Source organism: Crotalus tigris, unplaced genomic scaffold (genome assembly GCF_016545835.1).
Source record: "Crotalus tigris isolate CLP2741 ecotype Arizona unplaced genomic scaffold, ASM1654583v1 scf7180000018368.3068619, whole genome shotgun sequence".
Taxonomy (NCBI): Eukaryota; Metazoa; Chordata; class Lepidosauria; order Squamata; family Viperidae; genus Crotalus; species Crotalus tigris.
In genome coordinates, this window is record NW_024096968.1 from 1,638,741 (window position 1) to 1,660,955 (window position 22,215).

The 22,215-nt window shown below is 38.7% G+C and overlaps 2 protein-coding genes and 1 long non-coding RNA gene across 6 annotated transcripts in view; 2 read left to right on the forward strand and 1 right to left on the reverse strand.

Annotated features, from left to right (window-relative positions):
- Positions 1-6,329, forward strand: part of KCMF1 (potassium channel modulatory factor 1) — a 49,926-nt gene extending 43,597 nt beyond the window's left edge. For both annotated transcript variants that reach the window (XM_039350997.1, XM_039350998.1), the window contains exons 5-7: positions 265-439; positions 748-1,030; positions 5,692-6,329. In XM_039350997.1, coding sequence (XP_039206931.1) covers positions 265-439; positions 748-1,030; positions 5,692-5,953 — 720 coding nt within the window. In that variant the 3' untranslated portion in view covers positions 5,954-6,329. The remainder of the gene's footprint in view (positions 1-264; positions 440-747; positions 1,031-5,691) is intronic.
- Positions 6,330-11,524: 5,195 nt separating this feature from the next.
- Positions 11,525-15,102, forward strand: LOC120311469. Its single transcript, XR_005557630.1, has 2 exons — positions 11,525-12,039; positions 12,189-15,102. It is a non-coding gene; the product is annotated as an uncharacterized LOC120311469 (long non-coding RNA).
- A 2,143-nt stretch (positions 15,103-17,245) lies between these two features.
- The window catches only part of HOOK3 (hook microtubule tethering protein 3), a 55,003-nt gene continuing 50,033 nt past the window's right edge, over positions 17,246-22,215 (reverse strand). For all 3 annotated transcript variants that reach the window (XM_039351002.1, XM_039351001.1, XM_039351004.1), the window contains 3 exons: positions 20,272-20,376; positions 19,849-19,920; positions 17,246-18,950 (listed from right to left, as the gene is read on the reverse strand). In XM_039351002.1, the coding sequence (XP_039206936.1) occupies positions 18,810-18,950; positions 19,849-19,920; positions 20,272-20,376 (318 nt within the window). In that variant the 3' untranslated portion in view covers positions 17,246-18,809. The remainder of the gene's footprint in view (positions 18,951-19,848; positions 19,921-20,271; positions 20,377-22,215) is intronic.

Sequence of the window (22,215 nt, forward strand, 5' to 3'; positions counted from 1 at the left end):
ATCTTCAAAGTTATTGTAAACCCTCAAGGTGGGGCTCTCTCTTGTCTTTTACTTCATGATGATGATTTATTGTATAGCTTTGCCTTAGTCTAAGGTTTCTTCTAATTGTATAACTTTGAATTAAAAATGAATCCATGAAGTAGCATTTAGCTAAATAGTTTTTCTCTTGGTCTTTACAGTTCTTTGGCGAGGGTGGGGGAAGCACTAAGGTGTTCTTTGTTTGCAACTCTTGTGTTGACGCTTTTTCGTTAACTCACTGGTGACGATGAATCCAGCGGTGTTCGGCATGTACGTAGAATGTTTCACCCAGGTCGAGGATTGGGTGGCCCCCGCGCACGTAGATCAAACATGCACTTTACTAGCAGTTCCACTGGTGGATTTTCATCATCACAGAGTTCATATTCTCCAAGCAATAGAGAAGCCATGGATCCTATAGCTGGTAAGGGTTTTATGATTATTTGCATCTTTTCCTTGCACATTGCTGTGTTCTGAATAAAGGAAAGCTAATTTCCTAAAAACCAAGGATTTGGTGACCATGTGAAACAGCCCTGTTTCAATATTGTTAGTTGAAATTATCATTTACCAAGAGTGCCCGTATCTTAGAGAGGTTGTCAGCATCTAGGATTATTTAGGATTACAGTGGCAGTAAAATCTAAAGTTAATGGAAAGGAGTTTTCTGGGTACTGGTCAAGGCCTTGGTTTTGTTAGAGTAGATTTTAGTCTTTTTTTCTCTTTTTCTGTTGACAGAGCTTTTATCTCAGTTGTCTGGTGTAAGGCGTTCTGCAGGGGGACAGCTCAATTCCTCTGGCCCTTCGGCGTCTCAGTTACAGCAGCTGCAGATGCAGCTGCAGTTAGAAAGACAACATGCACAGGCAGCAAGGCAACAACTGGAGACTGCACGCAATGCAACGAGGCGTACGAATACTAGCAGTGTCACCACCACTGTTACACAATCTACAGCAACAACCAACACATCTAACGCAGAAAGTAATCAGCAGGCTATCCAGAACTCTCAATTTCTCCTTACCAGGTAATGCATTTTAGTGAGATGACCATGATTATTCTGTTTTGTTCTATACATGCAAAGTTGCCTTTGTGTATTGTGATGTTATCCTTTCCCCCTGAAGCTTGGTTTTCAATCAGCGTGGAATATCCAGCTAACATTGAAAGTGTGTTTTTTCTATGACTAATTGCGTGTGTTAGGGAGATACTGTATGCTTATATTCCAGAGAGCAGCAAGTGGCTTAAAGTAAAGTGGAACACTAGAGGTTGAACATATGTCTTGAAAACTACTCAACAGTCTGAAGACTGTTTATAGATGAAAGGTTTGGCAGTTGTGTGAAGCTGAAGTTTAAATTTTGTTCAACTTGGTTTTGTGGGTGTATAATTTTTATTGATTAAAATTTACTCAATAAGCCCACACACAAACGCATTAATGATTTATCATGGATATATCATTACAAGTAAATATGAATAATTTGTTTTCTGTAGCATGTTTTTTTAAGAATTGTTACATTCCTTGATATTGGCATCAACATAATAAATTTTGAAGTCGTATTATGTATTTTTTAAACAATCTAGAAAATCTAGAAAAAGGAAAAGAACCACATAGGCACAAATACACACAAATAATAATACAGATAGTCCTCACTTAATGACAGATCACTTAATTTAAGTTACAGTGGACCTCAGAAAAGTTACCTTAAAGCCTGTTTCTCCTCCACACACACACCACACATCATGGTCATGTGATTTCCACTTCAGGCGTTTGGCAGCCAGCTCCATTCACAACCAGTTGTAGCATTCAGTGGTCATGTGACCATGATTTACATTATTGTGCCACCAAAAACCACCCATTTTCAGAAAGTGACCCACGCGATTCACTTAACAACCATGGTAAGTTGCTTTAGGGCCATTGTAAAAATGATCACAAAATCGAGTCAGGTCAGGTGGTGATCTGCTTAATGACTGCAACAATTTACGATGAAAATTCCGGGCTCAGTTGCAGTTGTTAAATGAAGACTACCTGTTTTTTAAAAAAAGCATGTAACAACAAAGGCTTAGATGTAGATAGGTACTATGACTTTCTATATATAGTCACAATAATATAGTCAGGGTCGTATAGAATGCATCATATTCTTCAGCAAATCAGTATGTGAAAGCTATCCTTCGTCTATTTGGACAGCAATTTTATAGGATTTAAGAGCATCAACGGCACAAATGCTACCGCCGGTTGGCAATACTTGTATTTTTTGGTAAAAAATATGGAGACCCAAATGTCATATCACAAATTACATCATAAAGAAGCAAGTAGGAAAATATTTCCTTTTTAAACATCACTACTATTAATCTAAAGGTATTTTTCAATGAAAGAATATCAAATGTAGATGCTAATACAGTATGTAGAATTACAGCACAAATACATCATCTTAAATTTACAAGTAGAACTATTGGGATCTCTTTATCTATTTATTTTAAAATGATTCTTTATCTTGTGCCCAATCATATTAGTTATGAATATGTTATTAGGAAATATTACCTGAACCCAAAGGGAAATATTACCCAAACCCAAAGGGATTCCGTATAGTATAACAGCATTAGTTATAATTGCATTAGTAGCCCCTCTTAGTTTTCTTGGGCCTCAACTGAATCACCGGTCACATCATCTAGAAAACCCTCAGAGCATTCAGGATTTCCTGACTGTCTGGCTCAGATCACCCAGATGGATCCACTTTTTCTCCAGGATTTAGGCTCAATCAACTCAAACCTCACTCGGGAATGATCCGTCAGTGACAATGGAGTATCTCACTTTACCTTCTCCCCACTACCATCATCTCGCTCCCAATCTGCTCTGACTTTCAACCCAAGTCGAGATGTGATCTTAATTCTTGTTGGGCCCATATATATGAAACCAATCCCACAATGGTCACAATGGTAATGAAGTCGGAGCTATTATTTAATAAGAAACAACAAGACTCTTGTTCCGTTTAATGGTCATCTGTGCCTTCACACACATGGCTTTGCTCCATGCAAAGAATTTTGGGAAACTATTTAAGCTGAGCTTCTTGGCAGGACACTGTTGCCCTCCCCATGTATATTTGCAGTCCTTGGCTTTGCTAAATTCCTCAGTTCCTAGATTTCCACTGCTGCCACATTCAGTGATGGTAGAGGTATCTACAGTGGTGTAGGCGGATGGGTTCAATGCATATAGAGATGTTCAGTGGAAGAGCTGCAGTTAAAGCAACACAGTTTGTTGTTAATCCGTTATCACATTTACGGTAGCTTTGTATAGCTTTATGAGGAGGGGCAGATTGCATTATGTTAAAACAACAGCAAAACTATAAGCATCTGCTCTGACTTGGATATCTAGCTGATAATGTTTCACAAACATGGAAGGTGTGGACAAGCCAGCAACTCTACATATGTTGGGAAGAAGCCCTCCTCAAGCAAATGCAGTCAGAAGTTGCTGTAGCTCTGGTGAAGTGACCATGAACAGCTGATGGAGCAGGTAAGTTTGTCAGCTGATAACAAAATAGTGCCAGCAGCCAGTAAGACAATAAATTGCTAAGGGACAGGTAAGAAATTCCTAAGAAGTAGATTTTGAATTTTGATTTAAAAATTTTTTTTTTAAAAAAAAATATTTTACTAACTAGAGCAGAGATAGATCAATCATATCTCAGAGGCAACTATAATTGATATTGGTTCAAGAAAATGTGGTCTCTGAATTGAAGATGATAATGTTGCTGGCAAGAAAACAGTGGAAGTCTCCAATACTGATTGTAGGTTTGGTATTTCAAGATTACAACTGTAGAGGCCAGGTGTTGGCCAATTTGAATCACTAGATTAGTTGACTAGAAATGTAGCCACAGTATGTACTCCCAAAGAGAACTTCTCAATTGGGACCATGGATTTCAGAAAACCTGGAAGGTAGGAAGCATACATTGCCGATACTTTGGACAAATATTTCCCCTCTCCAGAACAATAAGCAGTGAGAATGATCATAGGTAGAGGAGAGTTTATCTGGTATTTTGGAAAAAGTAGATGAAATCTAACTGGCTTTTCCTGAGTGAGCAAACATGCTGAGAAAAATGGATAGGACAACGAGATAGAAGAAGGATAGGATAGAAGAATTAGAGAAGGAATCTAAAAGGAAATAAAAATTCATGAGAATAAGCTGATTTGGGGTCAGAAAGATGAGAGAATACCTCTCTGAACTGGTGCCAAAGCAGCCATTAGAAAGGATATAATGGAGTTTAGCCAAGGCAAGAAGGAAGCAGCATTTTCACCAAACGCTCAGCTGGGGAACTTTCCAGGATGATGCTTTGTGCAGGCACAAACCCATGAGTGATGCACAGAGACCACAAAGAATAACCATTTTCTCTATTCAGGCCCAAAGTAATCATAGTTCTCAATAAACCTCAGTTAACCCCCACTATACATATTGGATGTAATCTTGAATGTTTCATTTTTCTTCTTCAAATTTGTGTGTGTGTGTGTCTGTGTGTGTGTGCCACAGTGAATTCTAGTTGTGAAGGCTTGTGTACTCTTTAAGGTGCTCAGGCCTCTCGTCTGTTTGCTTTATTGTATCTCACATTCCCTCAAGGAACCTATGATGCATAAGTTCCTGGTAGGATGTCTTCAGCCCCACAATAGTCACCTTGTGAGTTAACTTGAATTGAGCAGGAATGAGTCACCTAAACTAAATTTACCTGGGACTTCCATGTTTGAACTGGAACTTGACTAGTTTAGCATTTCCCCACTAAACACAATATCTCTTGTTTTTTAGGATGCAAGGTGATTTGCAAGTTTTAATTGTATTTTATTATGTTTAACAAAAACATTCAGTTGAACATTCTTTAAGTACTTACTATATGCAGTCTGGAATAAATGTATATGCAAAATATTTTGCCAAAAGCAATTAAACCATAAGCATCTCCATAAGAAAAGAGTCCCAGAGATAGGGGACCAGCAGTGAGAAAGCCTTCTGCTACCCAACAGCCTGAAAGGTTAGATCATCTCAGATAAGGGAAAGATCACCTTCCTCAAATGGAAGAAAGCCAAAATAAATATCTTAAAATTGTCCCTTGAAAGTATTAAACAGTAAGGGGCAAAGAGTCTTCCTTCCTTCCTCCTTGTTAAAAAAATACATCTTCTCCAGATCTTCCTCAACTCTTGGTGTCAATAATGAGCTTACAGCAGGGGTCTTCAAACGTGGCCCTTTTATGACTTGTGGACTTCAATTCCCAGAATTCCTCGTGGCTGGCTGAGGAATTCTGGGAGTTGAAGTCCACAAGTCACAAAAGGGTCACGTTTGAAGACCCCCGGCTTACAGGATCAAAAGGTAGAAGCTCTGGTTATTAGTCATAAGCCACAAGAAACTATTCACTACTGTTGCTCCCTTTCCCTTTCCTTTATGGGAATAATACGCAAGCGAGGCCTAGAGACAAACTTTGGATTTGTTTTTTCTTCTTGACCCCCCCCCAATCCCCCATAATTTATATAAAAGGCTTGTGTGTCTGCCCGCATTAGAACAGCAACTCTGGCCAGCTTATGGACGTACATATTAAACGCAAAGCTTCTATAATTCTAATGTCCCTCCTCAGAGCCTGACGTGGGTTTTTAGACTTATTAGTCCTACAGCGAGACGCACACGATCCTGTTCAGCTATATCCTGTTCCATCTTTTATGCAGGTTGAATGATCCCAAGATGTCTGAAGTCGAGCGTCAGTCAATGGAGAGTGAGCGGGCTGACCGCAGCCTGTTTGTTCAAGAGCTCCTATTATCCACTTTGATGCGGGAAGAAAGCTCATCCTCTGACGAGGATGAACGTGGGGAGGTTGCCGATTTTGGTGCTATGGGCTGTGTAGATATTATGCCTTTAGATGTTGCTTTAGAAAATCTAAATTTAAAAGAGAGTAATAAAGGAAACGAGCCTCCCCCACCTCCTCTTTGATGACATCCCCCTTCGCAGACAATGTCCTCTGTGCTGTATTTGCCAATGAAAGTGGACAACAACTATCTTGGGTTTGTTTTGGTGATTGTAATTTCAGGTCTGTCACTCTTGTTACATTGTGTACATTCAAAGGAAGAGAGAGAGAAAAAGATATATATGATAATCATTTCCACTTAAAATAATTTTTACTTCTAGCAGGTAAATGTAGGTTTCGGCACAGAGGGGAGAATCCTCTGTGCTCTGTACTTTTGACATGCAAAAGGCTCTCCTAATACTCCACATTCAAACTGAAGAGGAAAAAAAAAGAAATCTCTAATGAAGCTGCTGTGTGTATTTATGAATATTAATGAATAAAAACTGCTTGGATGGTTTACCTTTACTGCATGAGGTTTTTTGCAGCGTGCATGAGTTTTAGTGACCTTGTCATTTAAAAACACTTTTAAATACAAGGGAGTAAAACTACAAACAACTCCCTCCCCCAAAAGCTTTCCTATTATTCAAAGGTTACAAGACAAAGACGTTAGTGCTCATTTAGTGACGTGTGACCATCAAGTAGCTTTTGAATAATGTATATCGGAACCACCTTTTTCTCGTGTGCTGTTGGCACATCGCGCAAGCTCTGCAGTGGGACTGCTTGTTGTTTTTCAAGGTGTGGCATTTTGCTCAGTGTGTCTTTTAATGTTGCCCTCTTTAACCATCAAACTTACGTATGGAATAAATCAGCCTAGTTTTTATGCATCACCGGGAAACACAAAAGTAAGACCCCACTGCCAAGCTTGGCAACAGAAACTTTTGTGTACCTTGGAATCAACATAACTTGTTCAGCTTCGTTTGAAGGAGGTTTTCTTTCCTTCTTTTTATGGTTGTTTTTTTTTTAAATCAAACTGTTAACACATGTTTTATTCAGGTGTCGATGGTTCATTTATTCACTGTCTTAAAGTAAAAGTTAACCTGGATCATAATTGTTTTCTTTTAAAACGTTCACAGACTTGGTCATATGCCTAGTTATTTATGTATTTGCTTCCTAGTTGCAGAGACTTGTCAGTATCAGGAGAGCTTAAGATGATTCCCAGACTTTTGTCAATATATTGCAACTGCATTCTTAATGCTAATTCCAGCACCTTTTAATTTATTATTTCTTCATTTTTTTTCTGGCATAAAACTTTTTTTTTTAAAAAAAAAAGCCTTTTAATGGAATCATGCCACCTACATGCCTATACTATTAATCCTGTATGTATAAAATGTACAGTGTTTTGTGCATAGACTTTCATAATAACCCCAAGGCAGGGACAGGTGGGGGTATTGTGGTTAGGGAGGGAGGGAGGGTGGGGTTATGGGAAAGGGAATGTAAAGTTAGACAATAAAGACAAAATTGCACACCGCTTCTGGTTAAATCTAAACTAGGCTTAGACCACAATCATGTTTCTGCCTGGTTCTCTCACTTTCTTCACCCCTCGTTTGCCTGTATATTCTTCCACTTCTGCCACGTTACAAGCTTTTTAAAATTTAAAAAAAAAAATCCAGATTCAAATAGCAGGATAGAGTCTTGACATGGATGCTACTCTAAAATGGTAAAATCTATTGACAGATGTCAGTTTTGACTCCAATTATTTCTTTATAAAATACAGTACTAGTTTTGTTTTTCTCTTGACTCTTTGAAACAATGTTCTAAAGGGGGAATTCTATAGCTACCCTCTGGTTAACTTGGGTGTTTAACCTGGTAGGGTTTTTTTTTAAAAAAAAAAAAACTGTTGAGGATTTTAAAAACCAGTTTTCAAGCTGTAGTCTTTTCAAACACACCTGCACATTACAGTAAGACCCACAGTTCAATAAAGCATTTTCAAGACTGTTTGTTCAGTTGATTCTTTGATGTTGCTGTGTTATTGAAACAAATTGATTCTAGGCAGGTCTCTACAATGATGCTTTAAGTAGGCTTAAACTGGAGAAAGTCTTGGTTCTCTCACTCTCCCTGAACACACAACTTTGTTTTAAACTTTGGGCACAGATTGGAAAAAAGACTGTACGTGATTTGTTGAGGCTTGCTTGCTGACTATAGAAGATGTGTTCTGTTCTGACCACAAATGTTTCATTCTTTCACCGAAATTAAGATGCTACATTAACACCATATGCTCATTTAAAGTATTTCTATGTTTGTAGGAGCTTAAGTGGCCAGGGACTTTCAAATGTTTTGGGGTTTTTACTTCGTGTAATTTTGTAAAGAAGTACGTATCCTGTTTTAAAATGCTGTTAACAACAGTCTCTTTAAAAAGCATGAAATGGAGGCAATAAAAGCTCCACAAAAGCATAAAATTGGATCTTATTGGAAATCTTGGAATATGAAGCAAGTTCACCCCACAAAGTAGTTGTGGGGAAAATATGAAGAGTATTATATACGTTCGCCACCTTGAGTTACTTAGAAAAATAATACAGGCGAGGTAAAAATAAATACGTAAATAAAGTCCTCAAGCATCAACCTAAGGAGCGTTTCCAGAAATGAGCTACACTTAAAAAGCCATCAGTCAATATTGTTGTTATGTCTAACTTCAAATCGCGAATGGGCAGATTCATGGCACTGAAAGTTTCTACTCTAAAATGAACTCAATACTCTTCTAATTTGAATTGGCTGAAAGAGCCATTCAACGAATTCTAGAGTGTCACAAGACATAAAAGATCTACTGACTGTACCAGGTTGGTTATTACGTTCTTTTTAATTGCAGTTTGCTGTTAAGAAATTGGGCAAGTGAAATTCTCATATTCTCTTTTGACAAAAACTGAAAAAGCTCAGCTTCTCATTTTTAATTATTAGGAATATATTTAACACATTCTTAGATTATGTACTGGGTCTTTGGTTGGTTCTGTTGTCTTATTCCCATGAATAGCGCCTATTTTTGACAATTCAACACGGTGTTGTCAGTTGCCTCATTTCAGACTGATAACGATATTTGACAGTTAAAATATTTAATTGATTTAAAATCTTACAGAGAAGGTTGTCAAAATTAGTATGACTTTTCAGAGCTTGTATAATCATTTGATTTGAAAGTACAGCTATTTGTTTTTACCTGTATCAGGGTAGCCTTATGACCCTGGATTACTTTTTAAGATAAATTTTATTTACAAAATGGTTCAGAAATGTTAAGTTTGCATCAGATAAAACTTAGGAATTCAAGTCAAAAGACCATTTTTTTTTTCATTTAATGCAAGCAGTAATTTCCTCTTTTGTCAGCTTCAATTTTTAGCTTATTGGCACAAGAGAGTTCATATGTGAATTAAACTCCTTCTACATGATGGGTTTCAACAGGATTCAGTTACAACCAAACAAGTTTTTGTTTTGAATTTCTCACAGCAGCAGTGTCTCACTAAAACAACATGTTTAACTTTGGATGATTTACTCTACATGTATGGAAAATAGAGAAAAATCGTATCTCTACTTTGTGATTATATAGTGCTGTTCCAGTAATTTAGATCAAATATTTTTAAAGATGCATCTGTAGTTTCTCACACCACTGCATTTTGCACCAGCTGAAGCTTTCAAATACTGTCAAAGACAGCTCCATGTAGAGCATGTTGCAGTAGTCTAATTGGGAAGTGACCAAGGCATGTGTGACTAAGCAGGGCGTCCTGGTCCAGGAATGGTGCACATGTAACTGCAACCTCATCCAGATGGAAGGTCTAAAGAGATTGGGGGGGGGGGCTAAAACCGAGAGTTAATCCATTCTCCCATCACTTCCCCTGTAACTTCCTGAGAATGATTCTTCCATGGCATGAAATAGCTTTTCATCTTCACAATAGGCTGATACCCCACCCAGAGACTTCATGTTTATTTATTAATCAGACTTGTATAGCCTCGCATCTCACCAGGAGCAACTCTGGTGTTCGTGTTGATGTTAGAAATAGGAGATGAAAGTACCAAGCCTTGTGGTACCCCTAGCAGAGACTGTGGCCTAGGAATTCCTCCCTGAACTCTGTCAGCATCCAGCATTTTTTTTAACAAAGTGCTTTTTGACATAGATTTGCACTGGTAATTTCGTGACTTGGTAAGAAGGGAGATGGAGTGAATTTTAGTTTTGTAGATAAAAGTGCGACCGTTATAAACATTTTAAATCTTCCTTCATATTTAACAATTGGATTAAACTTGTATACTGTATGGTGGGTTGTACAAATTGGCTCTTGATCTGAAGAAAGTATGTTTTGAGATTGAAATTCAACATTTAATGGCAACCTGATTCATCCCAGGCTTACGGAAACAAAATCCATAAACCTAAAAAGTGCAGAATATAATGAAAAGGAGTCCTTTAACCACTACAAAGTTTCAATTGGATAATGTCAAGGGTATTTCCACTCCCAAAAAAATAAAATGTCCCTATATATCTTTTAGGAAACAATAGGAGAAATAAAGGACAGCATAACAGCCCCCCAAATTGTCCTGCAAAGAGCCCATTTTTGATCTCTGTCCTGGGGTATAGGAGGTCTAATGTAGCTTTCACTGGACCTGAGATGTTTACTTAAATAGGCAATGTTGGCAAAACATTGGATAACACTGAGAATGCACTTGGAGCAGTCTTGCTGCCTCTGCTTATTGGTTTTTCTAAGCTGCTGTCAGAGCTAACTGGTGAGTTCGACCCCCTTGTCACTGCCAGGAGTTGGGTTATGTTACTGTTGCTAAATTCAGTGTTAGGAATGGCAACAGAAGCAGGGTGGCACAGTAAGAGCTGTATTTTATCAGAGATGGGCCGGCTACGGAACAAGGCACTTGTTATCTTGGTGTCCACTCCTACTTTTTATTTGAGTCAGTACCTTTTAAGCATCAGCTTTGCATCTATTCGTTGTGAGGAATCTTCAGTCTGCCCTAATTGCAAAACATAATAGCAGGACCAGTCTTGAGGCGCTACTGATAATGGTAAGAGCCACACTGAGATTCCAGTTGTGTTGGCAAATCAGCACGGAAGCATTCCATTAACAGAAGACTGCAAAGGCTTAGGGCAGGCTACTTTAAAGACAGCTGAGAGAAGTCCACTCCAAAAGACAGTTTGCCACCCCAAAAGACGGTTATCGATGGCTTCCTTCTATCACCTACCACACCGAGGCTTCCATTCCCTACCATTAAAGTAGATGGGGAGTCCTGGAAATGTCATGAACAAAGCTGCGCCAACTGATTAGAAATCCTAGGGAATATAAAAGCCCACTCACTCGTTTCTTTGCTCTTCTACAAAAGGAGAGTATAACTTTTTGCAAAGAAATCTGCTTTAAATCCTACAAGAGCTTCTGTGAGTAGGCTTGAGATTCTTGTACGTTTAAGTTCTAAGGATTGTTTTTGTTCACTATAACAGCAGTTCTTAAAGTGGATCCAAGAACACCTGATACAAGTATAGGGGATGGCATATTTGACTTAAGTACACAGGACAGCGTATTTGACTTAACCAAAGAAGATGGGAATTCATATTCCGTGTTGAAAACTAAGCACTTTTGGGCAAGTGACTGTCTCAATTTCCTGAGAATTTCCTCTTCTGAAGAAAAATAAATGGTTTTTAGAAGACTGCTGGTCGTGACGAGGTAGATGTTCTCTTGTAATAAAAAAGCAACACACATTTTATAGAAGCCTTTATTTACAACTTGTTTAACAACTGTACACTGGTTTTGTAGCCTTGGAAGTATGTTCCGGACCGAAGGGAAACATCCCGACCTCCTTCCCCACAAAAGATATCTGAACTTACAACCGTTATTATCTTGTTTACCTATATACAGATAGGTTTTTAAAATCACTACAATAGCAGTATGAAGAGAAATCATAGTTTGGGGGGAAATTAATATCTAGTAATCCTGGAATTTCATTCTTACAGAAAAAAAAATACATTTTATTGGCAATGTGACAAACAAGTAATTTTGGTAGCTCAGGACAGTCAAACAAGTTGTTATTGAAACACACAGATAGGTCGAGAATACATGCTTAGGATCTCAAAAAGTGGAAGCTGTATCATATTCATGTTAAAGAAAGCCCAAATCATTGCAAGTAGACAGGCAAGGTTGCCTAATGGAAGTTAACCACAAAATTCATATTCTTTTCCCTTATACAATGCTCTAAAGCAGGGGTAGGCAACCTCGGCTCTTTTATGACTCATGGACTTCAACTCCCAGAATTCCTGAGTCACCATAGCTGACTCAGGAATTCTGGGAGTTGTAGTCCATGAGTCATAAAAGAGCCGAGGTTGCCTACCCCTGGTCTAAAGGGTTTCTGTAGGTAGAAAAAAATAAAAATGTAGGCATGATACAAAAAAGCTCCCAACCACAAGCACATATATTAAGATCAGGTCAAAAACACCAAGCAACTCACCAAACAACTACAAAGCAAGTCCTTCCTTCATAGAAGCTAATACAGTACAGACAAGAATATGTAGGGGAACGAAGGTAGCAGGATATGTGGTTTTGTAATTGGAGGTATCTAAATAAGGAAGGCCACTCTATTGTGAGACAGTGATAATTTCATTTTTATGGCACTGCTACCAAAACAACTCAAAAGACTGACAATGTTGAAAGCCAAATTTCCAGAACTGACTTCTCAACTGCCAGGTCCAGCCAAGCATTTTTTCCTAGTTATTGTCTACGTACCTGCAACAACTCAGTAATTCCAGCAGTAAACTTTCTCTGAAAGAAAAAAAATCTTAAGTGTCATAAATCGTAATTCCTCCCCCAAATGAATCAACACAACCGGGAAGTGACTCTACCTCAGAGTCTGAAGTTGCAAGAGGACAAACGTTCCATTTTGGCCTCACTTTCCCAGCCCTTCACTGTTGAGCCACTATTAAGTTTTGCCCCAGTCTGGCTGGTAGAGAGGGTTAGTCAGAGACACCCTTACTACTCAGTACTAGTTTTACTCCTTATCTATGATGCTGAATGTTAATCTAGGACACAATCAATTTATCTGAAATGGTAACCGGGCTGGAATTGTCAACGATCTCTCTTCAGCCGTAGTCCAAGCCAACCCATTCTAAGTTTTGTGTCTCGACATCTTTGCCCCTGCGAATGGGAGGACTGTCAAGTTTCACAAAAGAAACAGACTCCTACTGAAACCCCTCAGTACTAAGCACGCCTTCATTTTCACTTGAACGCATAGGTAGATGGTTTCTTATGGCTTAAAAATAGAAGCCAGCAGCCAGGGGTGTCGAGGCCAAATCCTACCTCTCCCATGTAGCTACAATTGAAAATCATGATGCTGATCAAATTGTAAACTTGTTTCAGATGCAGTTGCTCCTGCAATGAGGCTTAATGGGAGTGAGACTGACCTCCTCCCTTCCATCTCCTCAAAGCAGTTCTCATAAAACTGACCAACTGTTCCAAAAGCTTCATCCCTATCCATGAGATGGTAAAAGCAGTGATACAAATACAATCACTAAGCAATATTCCCTCAGGTTTTCTCCCATAGTGCCACGTGTCCTACATCTGCCTCAATATAAAGTGAAAGCTACAGCAGAACAAGCAAGATACATACAAGAGTGTGAAAAAAGCAGCTTTAAAATTTTTAAAGGCAGCACAATGCATTCCAACCGTCAACGTAGTCTACATGATTAACAGCAATATTTTATAACATAAAGATACATTAGTGCAATCCAAAGGGAAGGTAACATAGATGAAGGACAGAGATCTTAAGATAAATACACTCAACCCAAAGAACAATCGAAGTTCTATCACATAACACTGAAATGCAGGAAAGGCACAATTTTTTTTAAGTGTTCCTGCTCTCTACATTCCTTTCCAGAGCTGCTTGTGCATGTATAAATGGATAGAAAAAAAGGAAGGGTACAAGTCTGCAGAAGGAGATGCATAAAAACAAAACAAAACAAAAAGGATCTATATGTATTAAGACAGTAAGCAGCCTCAGTATATACAATATTGCATATATTGAGTGACAAGGCTTCGGTATTAAATTAAAAGCTGGAAAGGAACTGGCAACTCTTCCTATCCATTTTCTCCAACAATAACAACAACAACAAAAGTGTTCTGGTATATATAATATTGAACATTAGTGCACTTTTAAAATTATACTAGTAAATAAAGGTGCATTTAGAAAACGTATTTCAGTCTAAAGGTGTGTATTGCAAGAGGTCTGTATGTTAATACTGTTAACAGGAAGAACGGAAGTCGCTAAATAGCACTGCCAATGAATGCTAACATATTGTGTGCTATTGGCCATCTAACCATCTTTATTTCTAGAGCTTCAATGTTTTGCTTGGTGGGAAAGTGGGAGATGATATGGTTGTCTCTCTATATACTTCTCCTTGCAAATAAACTCCACTCTTAAAAAAAAACAGATGTTCAGAAATGATATGCTATTTGATAGTAACTAATGAAAAATTCAGCTAACTTAGAACAGACTGGGGGGGAAAAAAGATGCAATGTAACCCTTATTTTCTAAGCAATTTAGCAAATTTGGGGATGATTGTTACTAAATAGCTGGCTTAAGATGATGAAATATAGATTAATAATATCAGTGAATGCAGCCTAAGATGTGAGGATATCTTTGCAAAAAGAGTCTACAGAATTTATCGGCCCTCAGAAAATCCACAATGGTGTGATCTTTTGGGCATATTTATACTAGACAATATATCAAAAGAAAGAAAGGAAATTCTATCTAGCAGTTCTCTGCCTGGTTGCATATATGAGCTCATAGGCTATTTTATAGAGGAGACTTCTACTGAAGTCTGTCAACATAAAACACCTAGCTTTATGTCAAAAGTGATGTAAAACAGCTGATCACTTGAAATTGTTAAATTATTTTCCACAAAAATTTTCCACAGCTTTTCTTACACTATGCCTCTTGCAGTTTGATGTTAACCAAATCTGCTTTTCCTTGATCGCCTTCAGTTCTCTAGTTGTCCAAATGTTTTCTGAATATCCAGCTCAAACTGGGCAATCATTTGAGAAAAAAAAATTATTGCTGAACTAATTAGGTGTATTTTCATACACAAAATTAGTCCATCTTGAATTATATTCCGGCGTCAGACTTTCAGAATCCAAATTGAAAGTTTAATTAGTTTTCTGGCAGAAAGGCAGCTTCAGACATCAGTACATGAGGCCAGGACTACCATGTAGATGGCCTGAAGCTCATTATAAGGTAAAGACTGTATGCAAAAATGTAAGACTGAAAAAAAAAAAAATCTCCTAGCTAAGGAACGATGTCTCCTGCTGCTGTAAAACAAGGATAATAGAAATGAGCAACCCATTGTCGACTGTCTTAATAAGGAAGCAGCAGCCTACATTCTCCATCCATGTAAATTATATAACAAAGAATTCATATCAAACATTCCTCTCCCAGAAATATGGACCATGTTTATTGTGCTCATAACCCAATATTGAAATGAAATATGTCCCTCCAATGTATTTTAATGGCTAATTAATGGTTAATATTTTCAACCTGATGTGCCTACCCTAAGGATACATTCGAGAATGCATTAGGAAATATTAAATATTTGGTGTGCTAGCAGGTTACCAGCATTCATTTCCTAGAATTCCTTAAGTTTCCAGTATCTAATTGGAATTCAGATTTAACTGATAGTTCATACATTAAAGATCACAATTAATAGAAAAAAACACAACAGATATATCTTAGCCATGTCCTGTTTAGGAGACGTATAGGTATGAAAGAAAAAAAAATTTGCAACAGGAAAAATACCTAATTATAAAATATAACAAAATAGAATCCAACTTTTAACACAACTCCATTAGAGATTTTTTTTGAAACTCTTTAAAAACCTTGATGTTGCAAATAGTGTTATAAGAAATGTTTCAAATAAAAAGTATAGGCTAGTTTGAAGATCCTACATGATTTTTCCTTTAAATTATCGTAGCCAGAAAGCCTGCATATGGCAATAAATTACACAGCTCCTGAATTCAACAAAGTCAGCCATACTTGACTCCTTCAGAAATGAAGGATACTGTACTGATTTAGATGCAACTAATATCCCAATAGGAAATACCAGCCGCTAACTCTCTTTGGCTTTCTTGATATTTGATTTTCATTTTTTTTTAACTTACAGAAATGCATGCTCTATTCTCTGGACATCAAAATCAATGAAATATTAAAATTACAATGCCTTGAAGCTTAAAAAAATTAAACTTTGCATCAGACATCACTTCGGTGCAAGTAGATCTGAACTAGCCAGAATGGGGAAATAAAATCAAGGTGCTTTCATGAAAGGTGAAAAATATAAACGATTAATTAAAAACATGAAATAAAGTTAAGTAAAAACCTCAATAACAACTCATCACGAAGGAGAGCTAGTGAAGAGACTGAAAAAGAAGAGAAGATAGATCTGTTTATGAAAACATACATTCAAGTTTTTTTTCAGGCAAGACTAAATAATCAGGTTTCATTAGATTACCATAATAGTTGGCAGGAAAAACATCTTCAGACATGAGTTTTGTTCTGCTTTTGCATACAAAAGCACAGAACTAGCCAATTAAGAATGTTAGACCTTCTATATAACTGGATCAACTCAACAACTATAATCCTCAAAAGAGTAAGTACTGTATAGGCTTTATCAAAAGAAGTTTAATCAACAAAATCTGATTTTTTTGCATCAGCACAAAGGGCATGATGACTATCTAGTACAGCGGTTCTCAACCTGTGGGTCGCGACCCCATTTGGGGTCGAACGACCATTTCGCGGGGGTCACCAAACAACGCAGTCCGCCATTTTTTCCCCTTTTCCTTAGCTGTGCTACTCCCTCTTATTCTATTGGCTTTTGAAAGCCAATAGAATAGACTCTATTCAAGAGACTCTATTCTATTGGTGTTCGAAAGCCAATAGAATCTATTGGCTTTCGAAAGCCAATAGAATAGACTCTCTTGATTAGAGTCTAATTCTACTGGCTTTCAAAAGCCAATAGGAATTGTCCAGGCTGTCTCTGCCCTGCTGAGCCCGCCAAAAGTCCCAGTCTGCAAACGATGCTGCAAGTTGTCTGCAGCTAAGGCGAGCTTTCTGGACATTTCCACCCCTCCCTGCTGAACAACTACTAAATGTAAGTAAAAGAGGGCCAGGGGTGGGAGGTGGGAGGCCGGTGGGCGCAGGGAGGGTTGCTGGCGCCTGTGGGGCCTGACAGGTGCCTTATCTCCCTTGGGCTGGGCCTGCTAGTGGCCCAGCTGGTGGTCGCCCTGCGCTCTCGCTGCCGGGTGCCATGGCCACCCAGGAGCACCTGGGCCTGCCTGCTGCTGCACCGAATGTGCGGTGGCCAAGGTAAGGCTAGCGGGGCAGCGGCGGGTGCAGGGAGGATTGCTGGTGCGCGTGGGGCCCGGGGGGTGGCTTACCTTCCTTGGGCTGGGCCAGCTGGTGGCCCAGTCGGTGGTCGGCCTGCGCCATTGCTGCCGCTTGCCAGCTACGCCTCGGCTGGCGCAGGGGGCGGCACCACGCATGCGCGGCGCTCCTGGGCCGAGGCGGTTGCCGGCCGACGGCCTGCGTGCACCCTCGGCCTGCCCAGCATGTGCTCCAGCCGCAGGAGAGAGGTGGAGCGTGCGCGCCTCCTCCTGCCTCACCTACAGGGAAATACAGGTAGTCCTCGACTTACGACCACATGGTTGGGGGTCGCAGCATTAGGAAGGTTGAGAACCACTGATCTAGTAAATTTGCTTATAAGTGTAAAAGCCTATCAAGAAAATTAGCCTTACATTGATTATTAAGTGATTTTTCTGCAGATGGGATGACATCTGGTCTACTTTATCAAATACTGGAACCATACTACAGAAGGACCAATGGCATCACATTTTATTTTTTATCACCATTACATGAGCGGATTTCAAAAACTCCTTTCATGTACTTAGGCGGTAATGAATTAAAAACAAGTATTTTTAAGTCAGAAAATTATTGTGCACGATATAACTGTATTAACAAAAATGAGGGGAATAATATCCATACCTAAACAAATATGGTGATCAAATCCAGATGCATTTTCAGTTCAGAAAGTAAAACAGGACTGTTACCTGCCTTTGACCAAAGAGCCAAGGCTCTTGAAATATTCTTAAGAAGTCAACATAAGCTCAGAAACCACAATTCATAACTTGCAGAATCAGAGAAATACTAACCCTGCTTCTGAAAGAGCCATAACTGCACAGGCATGAAATAGCACATAGCACAACAGGTGAGCAAGTTTACATATCAGAATTATCTTGACTACCTGAAGACATCGGTGCCAATGTCAAATAGGTTTATCCTTCTTACTGTCCTATCAAAAACACTCCTCAGTAATGGGAGGGCAATATTTTTTTAAAGCAGCAGTGGTTAAAAGCATTTAAACAATCAACCAGATAAAACCAAAGGAAACAAAGTAAGAGCAGCATAAAATAATTTCATGAACATGTCTCATCGGGTTCTTACAATGTCTGCCAGCATGTCTATCTAATCTTTGCAAATAATGTTACACGTTTTTCTATATAGCACTGTTGCAAATTACATTACCCAATTCAAACAAATCAAATTAGTGTGAAAAAGAAAAGAGGCATATTTCTTTCAATACACTGATAGCCTTGGGAAGAATGCAATACCGTTTAACAATGGGACAAGTTAAATTTGTTTTCATCCATTATTGGGTTTTTGTTAAGAGATGACAATTGCATATGAAAGAGGCTATGGGAAAATTCCATTAATACCCTCCATTAGGTGTTTTTTCAACATTTTGGCACATTAAAAGACGAAAGGAAGACTCCAGAAAAGAAGAAAGTTAAAAAGAAAAAACCTCTTCTGGAAATGAGACATGAAGAGACAATACTGAAAGAATGCTGGCTAAGTTTTCCTGAAATGCAGTCACTTATAACAGAAGTAGGTCTTGATTCCAGGATGGCTTCCATTCAAAAGGCAAGGCAAGGACTCTTTCTACCTTGCTGTGGCTGGCTGGACATGGCCCGGATAAGCTCTCCTTGTGCTCGTGGCTTGCCTTTGTCTAGCTAGGAAAGACTGTCCTGAACCAGTACTAGCAAGTCTGTCTTCTACCGCTTTTTTATGAAGAGTCATCCCCTATAGAGAGAAAGAGATGAAAAGAAAAGGCATGTAGTTTTGGTGTGGGAAGCTGACAGGGCTACACTACTTCTTTGCCAAACCTATTAACCCACTCCACTGAACTGTTTCCAATAAAAGGAGTACAGGTTTTCTTGGATTAAGCAGATGGTCTTAGATCAGTGTTTCTCAACCTTGACAATTTTAAGGCATGTGGACTTCAACTCCCAGAATTCCACAGCCAGCAATGCTGGCTGTGGAATTCTGGGAGTTGAAGTCCACATGCCTTAAATTCTGGGAGTTGAAGTCCACATGCCACATGTCAAGGTTGAGAAACACTGTCTTAGATATAATTTATACCAATTTCATCCCATTTTCAGAAGAGAGAATGTTTTGGTCACCCTGGGGAAGCTCCCTTATGTCAAAAAAAAGACAGGGAAATATAACCTTCCTGATTCTCTTGAAGGTTCTGTACATCAATCATGGTCCTTTCTGACTTTCTGATTCTAAATTGGGTGCCCTCTTACAACAGTTCTCTTTGGTTGCTTCCAAAAGTGGACCTCTGTTCTGAGACAACAACGTCAAAGGGTTCCTTAGTGTTCATTTTAATTTTCCATGCCGACTCCATGAAACTGCTGGGGAGGCAGTGACACAGGATGCGGGCTGAACTATATCAATATACAGATAATACTTTGCTTTACATGCCTTTACACCTTGAGGCTGCATTGAAGTGGAAAAATATATCCTTCAAAACTGAGTATTATAAAGGGAACAATGTTCTTCGAACTATTAAGATACCAGGCGACACATCACTTTTGAAGTCTGAATGTCAATTTAGTTCTGAAAAACATACTACAGAAGTGAAGCAATTCATTAAACTTTGCTGATACTCTTATTTTATAATCTGAACTCTACTTACCATATTGTACCAGGCACTGACAATGTATCTCTCCTCCATTTCTCTTTGACTCTTTGTCTTTTCATATTCTTTCTATTGGTGGGGGGGGGAAAAAGTATTTCTCATGATTTCACATGCATACTATAATGGAGTATACTGTGCTCAGCGTTCAACTGCGTATTTTTATTTCTATTGTGTGGAATGGTGGCAAATTGTGGAATTTTAAATTATTCATGAAATTGTGTACGGTTATTAATTTTCATCATGGAAGCTCGTTATTTCCAATTAAGAGCCCAGGGCAAAAAAACATAATAGTTGTCTCTCGTGCTTAATGTAACTGCCAAGAAGATTCAGTTGTGTGTGTTTTTACTTGAGGTAAGACCTCCTGATTTTGAGCGGGCCTTAATTTGGTTTAAATGTGCACCGGATTTCATAGGAAATTACCTCTAAGGAATGGAACATCCTCTCACGTTCCTGCAGTTGATTCTTCAGTGCCTGAATTTCAGGTGCTGAACCTTGGTTCTGTTTGGGATCTAAAGTACGGATGACCTGCCAAAGTAAGAAACACATGCTATGTAGGTAGCTCCACATAGGAACACAAGAAGTTGGTCCAGAACCATCTGTCCTGATTGGCACAGCTATCCAGGGTCTTGGACAGGAAACGATCTAAGCAGGTGACGGCCAGATTCAATCTAAGATCTTGTGCATGCCGAGGTTGTGTTGCATTACTGAGACAGTGTATCTTTGGCAAGTTATTTAGAATTGCTTAAGTTTACAGAGTCTACAGCACATCCAGAAATATATAAATTTTAGTTTTAGAGGAATTATGAACAGCATAAGCATCCTACCACAAGGTACAACTGGTCTAATTTTATTAAAAAATATTCAATTTAAATACTTGGGGACATATGAAGAACCTAACCTAGATTTCTCTTCCTAATACTTCTCTTCCATATTCTTATGAATATATATTAGGGGTGGAAGAGAAGAGAAGAGAAGAGAAGAGAAGAGAGGAGAGGAGAGGAGAGGAGAGGAGAGGAGAGGAGAGGAGAGGAGAAATTGGCTACCAAAGATGTGAGCTTGAAAGTCTTTTTTCATAAAAACGAAAATCATCATTATTATCCCTCCAAGGGGTAACTTTTTGTGTTGAGTGCCTGAATGCTCTAGTGATGCTGTTGAACAAATACCTGACAAAGAAAAGCTTTAAATTTTGGACAAGTTGATGGGGAAACAAGAGAAGTCACAGTAAGAATGCATCATGAATCAAGCAAGTTGAGAAAAGTCAAAGTACCCAGTATGGAAGACATTAGAATAACTGAGAAAATGCCTTGTGAGCTAAGATAGAATGGCAAATGATGGCTGACCTAGAATCTTTCACCAAGATTCACAGCAAAGTGAAATCTGTTTTTTCACACTCTACCCCTTACAATATACCTATACTGTTATTGCTGGCTCTCGTGTTTCTCCTCTCTTTTACAATGAATCTTCAAAACAAGTAATTCCATATTTGATTGAATATATGTATTTGGATTTGGCTGCCGAAGATCTCCTGCTTGGAATTCTCACTAAACAAACAGTAGCACATCCCGAGATAAATTCTGCTCAATCCAGCAGTTGAAATTTTGATTGTTAAATGTGGCAGGTGCAAGGGAAGATTACCTTCAAGGCCCATTCCTCATTCAGCACTTAATGGAATTAACAAAAGATACAAGGTTGTGCAGCAAATGGTGATAGAGGTATAGTAAATAACAAATGCTGGAAGTGACAGTTCATAAATAAATTATCTTGCCATTCAATGATTAATATCAGTATCAATATCAATATACCATATTTTCCGGTGTATAAGACAACTTTCTAAACCAGTGGTTCTCAACCTTTTTAATGCTGTGACCCCATAATACAGTTCCCCATGTTGTGGTGACCCCCAAGTGGGTGTGGCCACCAACAAGACGGAGTAGGACAGCTAGGGAAAAGGGAAAAAAATGGCGGACAGCATGGTTTGGCGACCCCCGTGAAATGGTCGTTCGACCCCAAATGGGGTCCCGACCCACAGGTTGAGAACCACTGTTCTAAACCATGCAAATCATCTCTGAAATCGGGGGTCGTCTTATATGCCGAGTCGTCTTATACGCCAGAAAATATGGTAGTTTCCGGCATATAAGACGACTTTCTAACCATGCAAATCGTCTCCGAAGTCGGGGGTCGTCTTATACGCCGGAAAATATGGTAATTACAGTATATTAATAACAAATTGGACTCTATTCACCGATTTCTCATAGTAGTCAGCATGTTTGGATTAGAAATTCTATTTGTTTTATAAATGTGTTAAATACAGACACAAACATAAGCACACATTTATATCTATCCAGTCGTCTTGGGTTGTAATTT